At 48.8% G+C, this 12,767-nt stretch overlaps 2 protein-coding genes across 2 annotated transcripts; both read left to right on the top strand.

Moving 5' to 3' along the window:
• The first annotated feature begins 3,008 nt into the window (after positions 1 to 3,008).
• LOC124661568 (elicitor-responsive protein 1-like) lies at positions 3,009 to 4,327 on the top strand. The gene is made up of 5 exons (XM_047199432.1): positions 3,009 to 3,208; positions 3,325 to 3,390; positions 3,608 to 3,746; positions 3,824 to 3,962; positions 4,051 to 4,327. Exons 1-5 carry the CDS (start codon positions 3,142 to 3,144, stop codon positions 4,057 to 4,059), a joined length of 420 nt encoding a protein of 139 aa, XP_047055388.1. The 5' UTR covers positions 3,009 to 3,141; the 3' UTR covers positions 4,060 to 4,327.
• Positions 4,328 to 6,627: 2,300 nt separating this feature from the next.
• Positions 6,628 to 7,746, top strand: LOC124666510 (glucan endo-1,3-beta-glucosidase, acidic isoform-like). The gene is made up of 2 exons (XM_047203861.1): positions 6,628 to 6,706; positions 6,809 to 7,746. Exons 1-2 carry the CDS (start codon positions 6,628 to 6,630, stop codon positions 7,744 to 7,746), a joined length of 1,017 nt encoding a protein of 338 aa, XP_047059817.1.
• The last annotated feature ends 5,021 nt before the right edge of the window (positions 7,747 to 12,767 follow it).

Raw genomic sequence — 12,767 nt, forward strand, 5'->3', positions numbered from 1 at the left:
CAGCTAACTTCACCGTCTCGAGGTAATCAACTAGCCAATCCTCTGGATCCTGCAGGCCGTCGAATTTTTTGAAGTGGTCAGGCAACTTAAATCCCGAAGGGACTCGAGTTTTTCGTACTCTCCTTGTGAAGCACGGCAAGCCGCACATATCCTCATCGTTTAGTTCTGGGGATTGTCGATGTTCCCTTCTGTCTTGTCGTGCTCTGTCTACCCTTGCTTGTGCTGCCGTATCTCTTGCTCCACTTGGTCCTTCGACGTTTGCTGCCGCTCGCTGCCGTAGGTCGTGGACTATTTTGCCTTGCAGCTCCTTCTGGTGGTGTTGATACAAACGCCGTTCCCATGACTTCTTGTCCTGCTATCGTCATATTATACAAAGCCTCCCTTGGATCTCCTGGAGGTGGCCTGGATGCAAGGATAAAAGCTTGTGTCGCCATATACCCAGCTTCTGGTGTTTTAGGGATAATATTCCCTCTTGTGTCTATCGACATAAAAGACATGTCGAGATTTTGAACCAGGTACTCTCTTTCTCCTTCAGGTATGTGTTGCAACCTGGACCTTGCTCTGTTCCGAGCTTCTCTATGACTATCTCCCGAGGTTCTAGATTGTCGACTTAGATCCGCCCTTCTCCCGCCGGATGCGTAAGCTGCCTCCTTTCTTCCGTTCAACTCAGCCGTCTCGTTTTTCCAATTCTCCGGCAGCTCGTGCGAGTCTATATTGATAAGCCTCGCAATTCTTGGACCGTGGCGCTTGTCGTCATTGGCTCTGAACCATCGACAGCTTTTGCAGCCCTATCCCAGGACGTTTGTGGAAGTTGAACTCTGACGCGTGGTGTGGGCCCGACATATTTAGTGCCCATACCTCTCCTTAGATCTGAGGGATCGACATAGGGATTACCCAAATCGTCGAAAGCCTCTGATGTTTCCTCTTGATTTTCAATGGCATAAATCCGATGATATTTTGTGCTCGGATCTATGTTGGGTTTGGTGACATCATTGTTGAGATTGATGAAAACCTTGCCCACCGTGATAGATTTGTCGATGAAGTCGTAACTCGTCGACATCGCTTGAGCCATCGCTTATATATGAGTCCGCAGATGACTCAAACGACATGTCGCCGAAGATCTTGGCGAGTTTCTCTCTTGCTCGGTGCCGACGTAATGTGTTGCCGAAGTTTCTTCTTCTCCCGACTCGGTTGACGATGCATAGCTTGAAAAATCGGAATCGACCGCCGACGATCCCGACGAAATCGGAATTTCGACACGATACGATCCTTCCTTCTCGACGCGAAAGTGAAACCTTCCGAACGTCATCTCCATGGGCTCCGCCAGATACGCATATGCATCCAAACGGGAGGGTGGGTGAGGAACAAAATCGACAAGACCAGCAGCGATCCGTTTACCTCGATCCATTGCGTTGCTTGCGGTTGACGATGTCGAAGATCTTGAACGTGCCATCGAGATCAGATCCTTACGCCTCTAATTCCCACGGACGGCGCCAATTGACAAGGTATCAACTTGTCAATGCCTACGGGTTATAGGCTAGGGTTTAGTTAGAAGTAGAGGGCAAGTAGATCTCGAAGGTTTCAGCCGAAAAGTACTCGACGATTATGAAAATTAGGGTTTGTGAACAATGATTCGATGATCTCCTCGCCCCTCGACTCCCCCTTTATATAAGAGGTGGAGCCGAGGGTTTCGTTTTGTACAAGTTACAGAGTCCGGGACGGTTTCTAACTCATCCCGCCAGATTACAAACAACACTTCCTATTACAACTCTACTTTCCTTAATATATCTTGGGCTCTCGAACCTTCTTATTCTTCGGGTAGTGGGCCTTCATTAAACCCCGGGTACTATCTTTGGCAGGCCCATTTGGGATGCCTATGTCAGTAACAAAAAATAGGAAAAAAATACATCATGGAGCCGACATGGTTGCCACAAAAATCAACCAACGAAACCAGACACAAGGTAGATGTAGCCATATATTTGATCACAGTTGATGATTGACACTATTAGTGAGGAAATTAATGCAGTCAAACAAATGCATAATTATGGATAGTGAGAGCAAGGCTGGTGTTGGAGTATATGATTTTGTTAAATAATCTAAATTGCGTGATGATTTTTTATGTCTACTTCGACACAATGGGTCATTTAATGTCACCCTGCTGAGGTTTGCACATAAGTTGAGAGAACCAAGATTAGATTAAATAGCTAGCATCATTGATGGAGGGCATGCCAGCATCCGGGCGGGCCTCACGAGGTTCACATCCAACGGGGAGATCATGAGTGGAGGGAAAAGTTTCTATGAGGGAGGGCACGAGAGCGGCGAGGTGGTAGCGATGATGGAGGGCAGGGCTAAGGAGGGCATGGAGGTGCACATCGGTGGACGTGGGGACAGTTAAGAGGATGTTGGCGGTGTCATGAGAACTGGAGTCACGACCAAATTGGAAAATTATCCCAATCCAAAATCGGGTTGGAGCGCCACCGATGACATGGCAAAATGGTGGGTCCCACAAAGTATGAAATCGGTCAAACATGATTTTTTCCATCGATGAGTGGGGGTCTCACATGTTAGAAATAGGTCAAAACGACATGACAATGAGGCCTGACCTAACACAAATGGAGTGAAGAGCGCCCGGTGGCTTTGATGCAACAATTCAGAGGAAGTCACTGGCTCGATGCACCAAATTCTGACTAAGTTAGCGGCAACGTCCATATTTCGGCGTGCGGTAGTAGCATAAGAAAAAAAAAAAAAATCTCTACTTCCCATGTCTTGATCTGGATGTAATTCATTGTTAATTGGACACATGATCTGGACTGGATCAAGTATCGCTGTTCCACGTTGGGTAGTTTAATTTACGATTTGGACATGGATTTCCAGGCTTAGGAAGGAGGCTGGGAAGCGAGGGGAGACTTTGAACCGGTCCTAACGTTAGCGACGGCTACTCGGAATTATATGACTTCTATGGAGCGTCCAACCAAGGAAGCAAGTGCACATAATAAAAACGCAGGCACGCGCGGTCCGTGGTTGGAGTATCTTCTAATCTCAACCGCGAACTGATCAGAGTCCCAGACGAAAGAAAGAGAGCACAGAGGAGCCCGCCGCGAGAGAGCAAAAGATATTGACTAGGTTCTTCCAGCGACGACCATGGGGCGGGGTGTTCTGGAGGTGCTTCTGGTCGACGCCAAGGGACTCGCCGGCAACGATTTCCTGGGTGAGCCACTCGAATCACCACCACGCATGTTCTTGTTTAAGCTTCTTCGATTTGCTCCGTTCATGTGTCCGGCGGTGGATGGAGATTGATTCATCTGTTCTTACCTGTACTTGCAGGGAGGCTAGACCCGTATGTGGTCGTGCAGTACCGGAGCCAGGAGCGCAAGAGCAGCACCGCCCGAGGTCAGTTGCTCCCAACAGCTCTCTCTGTTCCTTATCGTCTCGACAGAAACTCTCTTCCTGATTTCGAAGAACCTTCATTTTTCTTCCAACGATGACCATGTCTGCGCAAAGCAAATCTACGATTTGATAAATTAGGAGCCACCGTTGACATTGACAGTCGACGAGTTCGCAGTCGTAACGCTTCTTTTCTAGATATAAACCGTGTGCTGTAATGCAGACCAGGGGAGGAACCCGAGCTGGAACGAGGTGTTCAAGTTCCAGATCAACTCCACCGCGGCCAACGTGCAGCACAAGCTCATCCTCCGGATCCTGGACCACGACAACCTCTCCAGCGACGACTTCCTCGGCGAAGCATCGTGAGTAGAGTACTCCTAGTTATCGACCCAGCTAGAAAAGCAAAACTGAATCTAGCTGTTGAATCTACTTACTGCAGCATCAACGTCGCCGATCTGATCAGCATAGGCGTGGAGAAGGGCACCTCGGAGCTGAACCTGGCCAGGTACAGCGTGGTCACCGCCGACAACTCGTACCGCGGCGAGATCAAGGTTGCCATCACCTTCACCGCCGCAAAGGTACACAAATTGGCTCATGGTTTTGTACAGTTCGTTTGAGATCACCCGCGGGACTGGTTTTTGAGACGGTGATGTTCTCTGTTGCCAGGTTGAATAGGGTGGAGGACAAGTTGGAGCCTGGTTGTAGCAGCCTCCGTGATTAGATGCCTGCCTTGTGCCTATGATTGATGCAGCTCCAAGTGTATGTACATTTGCATCTCTAGTGTTAGATGCATAGCCAGAAGTCAGAACAGGTTAGAGTCGTCAGCTCCGTTAAATGTGATTCTGATTCTTTTGAAACGATAGAGATTTCTGCATTGCTACCGCGTCTATGCTTGCGAGGTTGACGTGATTGGAAATTTGGAATTGTATGTGCCTTGATTGCATATATGTAGCTTTTTTGTTTGTACATAATCGGACCAGTTTACTATCTTAGAGTCGCCAACATCCGTCTGTAGTTCCGAATTTTACTGAAACGGCATAGATTGTTCCTTTGCTGAATGCGGAAAACTGAAACGGCATAGAGTGCTCCTTTCCTGTACGCCGGCTCTGCAGTGTTTCGCCGACAAGGAAATGATTTCTAGCTCCCTACCAGCAATGCCGCGTGCTCGGCAAGTCAAAATTGCCAGCCTGAACCTGGGGGCCGACGGCTGCGGGACGCACGCCATGCGGTTGGGGCCGAGCACGAAGGCCGCATGTGCGCAGCTCCCGTCGCATTATCTGATGAGAGGTTCCATGCGGCGGGCGTGACGCACCGACGCTCGAACAAACGGAACCCCGCATTATCTGAACTTCCGTTGCCATTTCCGATGACGCTTGGGCGGAACATCGAATCGAGAGGAGCGCTGGCAGCGCCGACTGCCGCCCACGCGTCTAATGGGATCTCTGCTGCATTGCTAGTGCAGTGTCATACTGTCATCCTAGGGGTAATTCTCGGGACGGGCACTCCCTCTAGAAGAAAGTCCAAAAAAAACTTGTTTAGGGACGTCTCGAGAGCTATCTGAAACAACAATCAATTTGGTCCGATTATGTTCATTCAGAATTTCAGATCGTGCATCGGATAGAAATTGGCTTGCGGTCCGGCGGCTCATACCTCAGCGATGCGACCCACTCGGTCCGCGATGGCCATTTTACCCCGTTGGCCGAAGACAACAAACAAATGAAACTCAAATGAAACTCCTGAGCGAGTGTCAACAACACTGCCGCCTACTCATCTTCCTCCACTCCTCGTCCTCGGTGAGATCGACAAGCATGGGAGCTGTCCATGGCCCCAGTTCCGGGCACGCAAGGTACTCCGGTGCCCCCTCCTACGGAGGAGACGGCGGTGGCCGTGGCACCATCTGCCCTACCATGCGGCCCACGACGGCGGTGGCAGCGCTCCAACACGGGGACGTAGTGGTATTTGCGCTCCCGTGGATGGGGCGGCTGGTGGCGAGCCACCGCCGCAGCGGTTTGCAGCCCGACAAAAATCTGTCGCGCATGGAGGCGGTGATAGGTTTTGGGCGTGTGGATGTGAACGTCGTGGCTGTGAGGACCGGCAACGATGGCACGACGAGGATCCCACCTCATGGTCGTTCACCATATTCTTCAGTCATGATGACATCTTCATAGACAACGACGGTGGTGGTTTGCTGGCTTCTAGTAATGGCACTGGCTGTGGAAGCAGGGAGGAGAGATAGGCGCAGGGCTAGTATAAGTAGCCCTCGCCATCAATTACCGCGCAGATTGCTGTGCCATCGGCCTCAACGCCGGCGCAAGAGTTGAGGCGGCGGTGGCAGTGGTTAATGAAGGTTTTGATGGACATTGTTGTTGCCATCGGGTCGCTTCCATGCGGTGCGCGCGATGCATATGGGCAAACACATTTGTCTTCCAAATTTGGTGGACGGATGGTTCGCGATGGACGGGTTGGTTCGTTTGAATCGCGTCGCTGAAGCGTGCGCGACCAATCCTCCTATCTGTCTTGATATTCTTAGCTTGTGATCGACTTTACCATGATTAATTATTGATAACTGATTCTTGTTGGAATCACTCCCATGTTCTTGCCTTCTTGCTAGTAATGACTGGTTCAACTATAACTGTAGAGCTGCCCAGTTCAAAAAAAAAAAAAAAAAAAACTGTAGAGCTGCCAAATGGTAGACTGGTGTGGCATGGCCTGTTCCGCACAGATCGAGCTTGTGCGCTGCCGCGACTTGTCTTCCACCTCTCGCCGAATTCGACCTTGGAAGAACTGAAGAAGCCATTATGAACGTACCCGTACACAAATTAGCTGAGGTCGAGCTCATACGATGAGAATTCCAGGAGCTGGGATGACGAAGCAAGCTGTATTATTCCACGAGCCGCGACGGGCGGACGGCCTCGCCGGGGACGTTTCCGGCCCAACCGGACGGCGACCGTCGTGGTTCCAGGATCACCCCGAGCAAAACGGCCGTAGTGGGATGGATCAAGCGCGCACAGGCTGCACGCTGGCGGCGTCTACGCGCCTACCAGTCCTGTAGCGTGGAAACTTGGAGCCCATCGGTGTGGAAATTGGGAACGGGTGTGCCGAACAGGCCGGCCGGTAGCCTGCGTATATATATGGGGCGCGAATGCTTTGTGCAATCCATGCAAAAGATATACGTACACACCTAGCAGATACGTACACAGAGAGCTAGCTAGACTCGATTTGGTGGCAGGAGGATCACTGGAGATGGCAGCGCATCGTGCTGCTGCCTACATGGTTGCAGCGGCGGCGTTGGTCCTTGGCGTGCTCGCAGCCATTCCGGCAGGTAATTAATCCAGATTACTCTCAACTCTCACTTAATTACTAGAATTAGGATACTGTCCCACTGCTCAGTGCTCACGAATCGATCCATCATCCACACTGACAGCGGTGCAGTCCATCGGCGTGTGCTACGGCGTGAACGGCAACGGGCTACCCTCTGCGAGCGACGTTGTGCAGCTCTACCTGTCTAACGGCATCTCCGGCATGCGCATCTACTCCCCCGACGGGGCCAACCGCGACACGCTCCAGGCCCTGAGAGGCAGCGACATCGACGTCATCCTCGACGTCGGCAACGGCCATCTCGCTGACCTCGCCGCTTGCGGCGCCAACGCAGACTCCTGGGTCCAGGCCAATGTAAAGCCTTACAAGGACGTCAAAATTAAGTACATCGTGGTCGGCAACGAGGTTCCCGACCTAGGCGGCAGCACGTGTGACATCCTCCCGGCCATGCACAACGTGCACGACGCGTTGGCCAGGGCCGGCCTCGGCGGCATCAAGGTCTCCACGGCGGTGAACTCGGGCGTCACAACCGGGTTCCCGCCATCCCAAGGCACCTTCTCCGCCGGCCACATGCCGCCCATCGCGCAGTACCTCGCCAGCACCGGGGCGCCGCTGCTCGCCAACGTCTACCCCTATTTCACTTACACGGCCACGCCCGGGAACGACCTCAACTACGCCCTCTTCACCTCGTCGGGCACGGTGGTGCAGGACTGGAACGGCCTCGGGTACCAGAACATGTTCGACTCGCTCGTGGACACGTTCTACGCCGCCCTCGAGAGCGCCGGCGCTGGAAGCGTCACCATCGTGGTGTCCGAGAGCGGGTGGCCCTCGGCCGGTGACACAGCGGCGACCCCGGGCAACGCGCAGACATACAACCAGAACCTCATCAAACACGTCGGGCAAGGAACGCCCAAGAGGCCGGGGGCGATCGAGACGTACGTATGCGCCATGTTCAACGAGGACAAGAACACTGGGGCTGAGATCGAGAAGCACTTCGGGCTGTTCTACCCGGACCAATCACCAGTGTACTCCATCAGCTTCTAAATCTATATCTATATCTATACCTATCAAATAATAATAATAATAAATTACAACCCAACAATTTTTTGGACTAATTTATCCAGTGGAGGACCTACGGGGTATGCCGTATATGCCATGGCATACCCCAAGGCCCAGCTCGCTGCTTGTTGCTAGCTCATGGACGCTAGCTCTAATCTGACTTATAGAGTATTTGGCTCACACAAAACTTACTAGTACTAGTGCAAGGGACCAAAAAAGCTAGCTCGTGTATGTTTTCCAGCATCTAGTAACTACTGTATGACTAGTATTAGAGCTAGCTCATTAGCTCATTAGTAACTATTGTATATATACATGCATGCTAGCTCTATGACTCAAACGTAACTTGGACAGGTACACGCTCATGTAGACTAGTTGGATTAATTCCACAATCCCAATTGGTTTTTCTCCTGCCGGTTGAACTAACTCGGCATTTGGCCCTCGGCTCACTTAATTAGAGTTTTAATCCATTCGGAGTTTTAGATACATGTCCATCGGCGAGAGGAACTAGACTACGCATACCTATCCTTGGAAGCCCACAACCACGACAACATGCCGTAGGCTCCACGATAATATCCGATTGTTGTACTTACATTATTTCTCAATTTAATCTTTCTTTTAATGTTATTTATTGCATATAAATTGATTTGCATTGAAAATTTTGTAGTTCTTTACAAAAATTATTATATGGATCAAACAACGATGCAAGTCAAAATTTTCTTGTGGCATATCCTATGATAAAATCCTAGGTCCACCACTGAATTTACCCTTCCACCAAATTACATATTAGACAAACTACCATCTTACCTGTGAACCAAGGCATAGCCCGGTGGCAGTGAGCTGCTGATAGCTCTCAGCCCGTCCGAGTTCGAGTCTCCGTACTCACATTCTCGGTGTTGTGCACGCAATTATCGCTATCAAATAATTCGCGACATGAAAAAACAATTATAGCAGAAAATGAAAACCACCGCACGACCCTAGAGAGCGCGAGGTGGGGAGTTGTGCGGGAACCGGTGATGAGGCGGAGAACGCTGAGCGTCTTGCCACGGGAAGCCTCAACGAGGAGACCGACGATTTCCGTGCGGTACCTGGTGGCGGTGCTACCACTCACCTTGAGGAAGGTCAGAGATGGGAGGGGAGCTTCAGGTGGTAGCGTTCCCGCCGCAAACCGCCTCCAGATACGGCGTCCCCTGGTGGCCTCGCTAGAAGACGATGCGGCAGCAACGGCACTGCGACGCGGCGGCCACGGGGAGCAACGTGGAGAGAGGGAGGAGGTGAACTAGACTACGGAATCTGAGGAGGAGGACATCGCCGATCTCGCGCTGTGTAATCCATCATCGTCCTCGTCACTGCCTTCTCCCTTCCACAGACGACTGATCAACCCGCCCAACCAGGCCGTTTCCTGATACCTTCAATTAACTTATGTCTGTTAGTACAGTTTTTTCAGCACGACTTAGTGTTTTATTGCTTCACTTATCAGTCAATATGCAGCTGCCCCTGCAGTTTGCCCAAATTTCTCTAGGTGTCCCAGCTGGTAATTTCATCTAACTAGTTGAATGCCCGTGCGTTGCTACGGACCCATAAGTTTATTTCCCTATCACCCATGTAAACATTCAATGATGACATCATCTAGATTGAGAAAGAACATGTTGTTTGGGTTAATCAAACAATCATATGTTGGCTTTACTTCCTTTCTAATATCACCCTCTCCCTCTGCACTCTCACAATATGGTACTTCCATGTCTGAAATAGCATTTTAAACAGCTAGTTGATTATACCAAAAACCAATGTCATATAATTATCTATGTGACATTTACATCCAAGGTTCTAACAGTGCATTAAAAATCCACATATAGCACAATTTCTCTTATTTTTTTCATCAGTGACCATCAATATGTAATTTATTGATACATGTAATAACAAACCATTAAGAATTGGAAGTTCTATTAACCCAATAAACAGTCAGCCGTGGTTTACCAAACATGCTATAGAGACACGTCAAAGACATCTCTAGCGGCAATCCAGTAAAACCATTCTTTTGCAAACTAATTTAATTAACTATTTCTTGATTGTATCTCACCGTTCCTTCACTCGCCAGTGCTCTCTCTCACACATGCTTCATACCATTTTGGATTTTTGGGCCTCTTCTCCAAGTGTCGCTCTTCTTCCTTGTACTTTGGGCATTAGCTCAAACCGATACAACATAAACAATAAAGAAATTAGTATTCCTTATATGTCCCCGCCTTCAAGTAAGTAGAAAAATGGAAATAAAGCAGATAGAAGATGTCGAGATAAGCATACTGAAATGGAAAAAACAAAGACAAAAAAACATATGTATTTCTAGACATAAGCACATGTGCCTCGAGTAGTTATGTGCTTTTGCCTCATTGGTCCAACATTATTGTTGAATTTATGCTGGCAAACGAATTCATTTTCTTGGTCAGGAAAAAATTACCACCAGCCATATAAGTAACCCAAATTGACTCCTTGCTGGAGTGGAAACAATTGTAGAAGGTTATCCTTTAACTATACAAAGTTGTTAAAAAGTGTGATTTTTTGAACCGGCAATGATTGACGGCCCTATTTTCATTACAAATGCTCTACTTGATATGCATTTGAACCTTACATGCAGATATTGCATCTTCGTCAAGACAAAGAAAAAAACAGGTAAAGTGACTTATGGAGATATTCTGCTTACATACCGTATGCTTTAATCAGGTGATGTAACCAATTTACAAGCCCCATGGATCATGTGCTTTCAGTTTGTTCCACCATGCCTTGTCTGCAACAACGTGAGCACATGAAGCTCCCTCTGTATCTGCGGTGCTAAACATAGCATACTTACAGTAAATGCACCATAAAAATTAAATGAACATGAAAGTAAAGAAGAGTCGTTTATACATCTTTGAAATGTGTAGGTTGCCCCAGTTTTGTCTCATGCCGGCACTATGCTACCGCCCTACATGCCAACGTCAATGTTGATGCAGCACCAGAGCCCGCATGGCCGGCCACCGCCGCCACCCTCGTCAGAGGTCATGCCCCTGTGTAGGGGATAGAGGGGCAGCGGCTGAACGGAGGGTTGCTGGCACGGTGGGTGGATGAGGCCCCAACAATCAACAAAGAAAGTAAAATTTGAATTTGAATTTAGCTATAGTCATGTTAACTTGCGGATATATGTAGATCATCTAAGCCACGAGACGCATTCAGAAGTCTGAAACTTCCATCTGTAAACAGGTCAAAATAAGTGAGATGATCAACAGTAAGAATCATTTTATGTGTTACTTGAGTAATAACAGTGGATTGAGATTACTACTCTGTATCAAATAATGAAATCATTCACAAAAATAATAATAATGAAATATTCAGGAAATTAACACTTTTGACCCTTCAGCAATCAGCATCCTGCTCAGTTGAACAAACACCAGTAGTCTTAGATACTAATTTTTCAGAATACTGCAATTAGTATACAACTTCCATTGCATCGACTGCAATTGTTTTCAACAGTCAACACCACAAGATATAGTAGCAAGGGTATCCAATAACTACAGGGGACATGACTGACATGTAATCAGAGGGTGGTTACCTAGACGTTCATGCGGATCTCATTGTTCATCAATTCATAGGCGAGGATGTAGATCTCTTCTCACGCCTCCTTCAGCAGCATGAACCGGTGGCTTGGCACCAGCACCATCCGGATTTGGGGTCTCCCGCTGCACATCTCGCTCGAAATCAATAGATCTAACCGCGGCCGCTCGACAACGCCCTACACGTGCATGCGCACCGCGCCGGTAGCAGCATGAAGCTGATGCAGCGGCGTTAAGGGTAAAAGGAGTTGAGAAGGGAGATGTATTTTTTTGACGGGGCGAAGGGAGAAGTATTGTGATGGAAGCTGCCATGGCAGATGACGATGGCATGTGTGATAAAATTGGATCCGGCTGAAAAATAGAGGAAGGAAATTAAGTGATGGCCAGACCCACGAGCTAAGGCATACACCGTGATTTTCTAGGGAGAATTAATCACGTGAAGCGGCCAAGGTTTGGCAGGGAGGAAATTAAGATCCGATCATCATAGCATGATTGATGATACTACATGGTGAGAATCTTTCCGGGAGTGCCATATGCGGCAGGGAATTAACTGATATTAATTGCGATTAGATACAGTGTTAGCGGCAAACAAGGAAATGTGGACGGACGAATTACCTTGGAATCAATCAAACGTTGGTTGTGATCGCGGAGACTGTTAGATTACATTGAACGGTGTGGATGTTCCCAATCTCCTCACCAAACACGTTGTATAACGTACGACCAACTGGAATATAATAGTAAAGATTTCCTATGATGGGCCATGGCTCGTGTGTATGGTAAATAGCGCACAGTGTTGTTACAATAAGTGAGAATTTGGCATGGCACTTAACCAATATTATAAGTTCAATTATTCAAACTAAACGAAGCAATGCGATATTGCTAAGAGGAAGCAATGTGGTCATAGTTGTACTATGTATTTTTTATAGTGTTATTCATAGTGTAGCTAAGAGAGGAAGTAATATAATATGATATTGCCCAGCACATGCGCAGCACATGGAGAAAACACCTCCGATTACCCGTGCGCTCGTGCAGGCCATGCACCTTCCTGAGCAACAACGAGCTTTAGACCATCTCTAGGCCCGTTCCTCAAACCATGCCCAAAACGATTTAGGATGCGCCAGATCAAAAAAAGTTCCCAGCCACGTTCCCTAAAACCGATTTTTGTCTGGCGCGGTTGGATACGGTGTCCGGCGCCCGAGCCCGTTCTCGCTACACAGGGGACGCTCCGGGGACGCCGGACACAACGAAAAGCGAGGCGATGCGTGGCGGGACCGATGCGTCAGCGGCACAGGAAAAATTCGTCCACCGCTCCCACCTAATCGCGCCTCTCCCGCCACATCGCGCCTCTCTCGCCGCGCATTTCTGCCATCCCAACACATTTGACCTATCCCGCCGATTCATTTCTCCCTCCCGCCGTCACTATGC

This window comes from Lolium rigidum, chromosome 6 (assembly GCF_022539505.1).
Source record: "Lolium rigidum isolate FL_2022 chromosome 6, APGP_CSIRO_Lrig_0.1, whole genome shotgun sequence".
In the NCBI taxonomy this organism is placed as follows: domain Eukaryota; kingdom Viridiplantae; phylum Streptophyta; class Magnoliopsida; order Poales; family Poaceae; genus Lolium; species Lolium rigidum.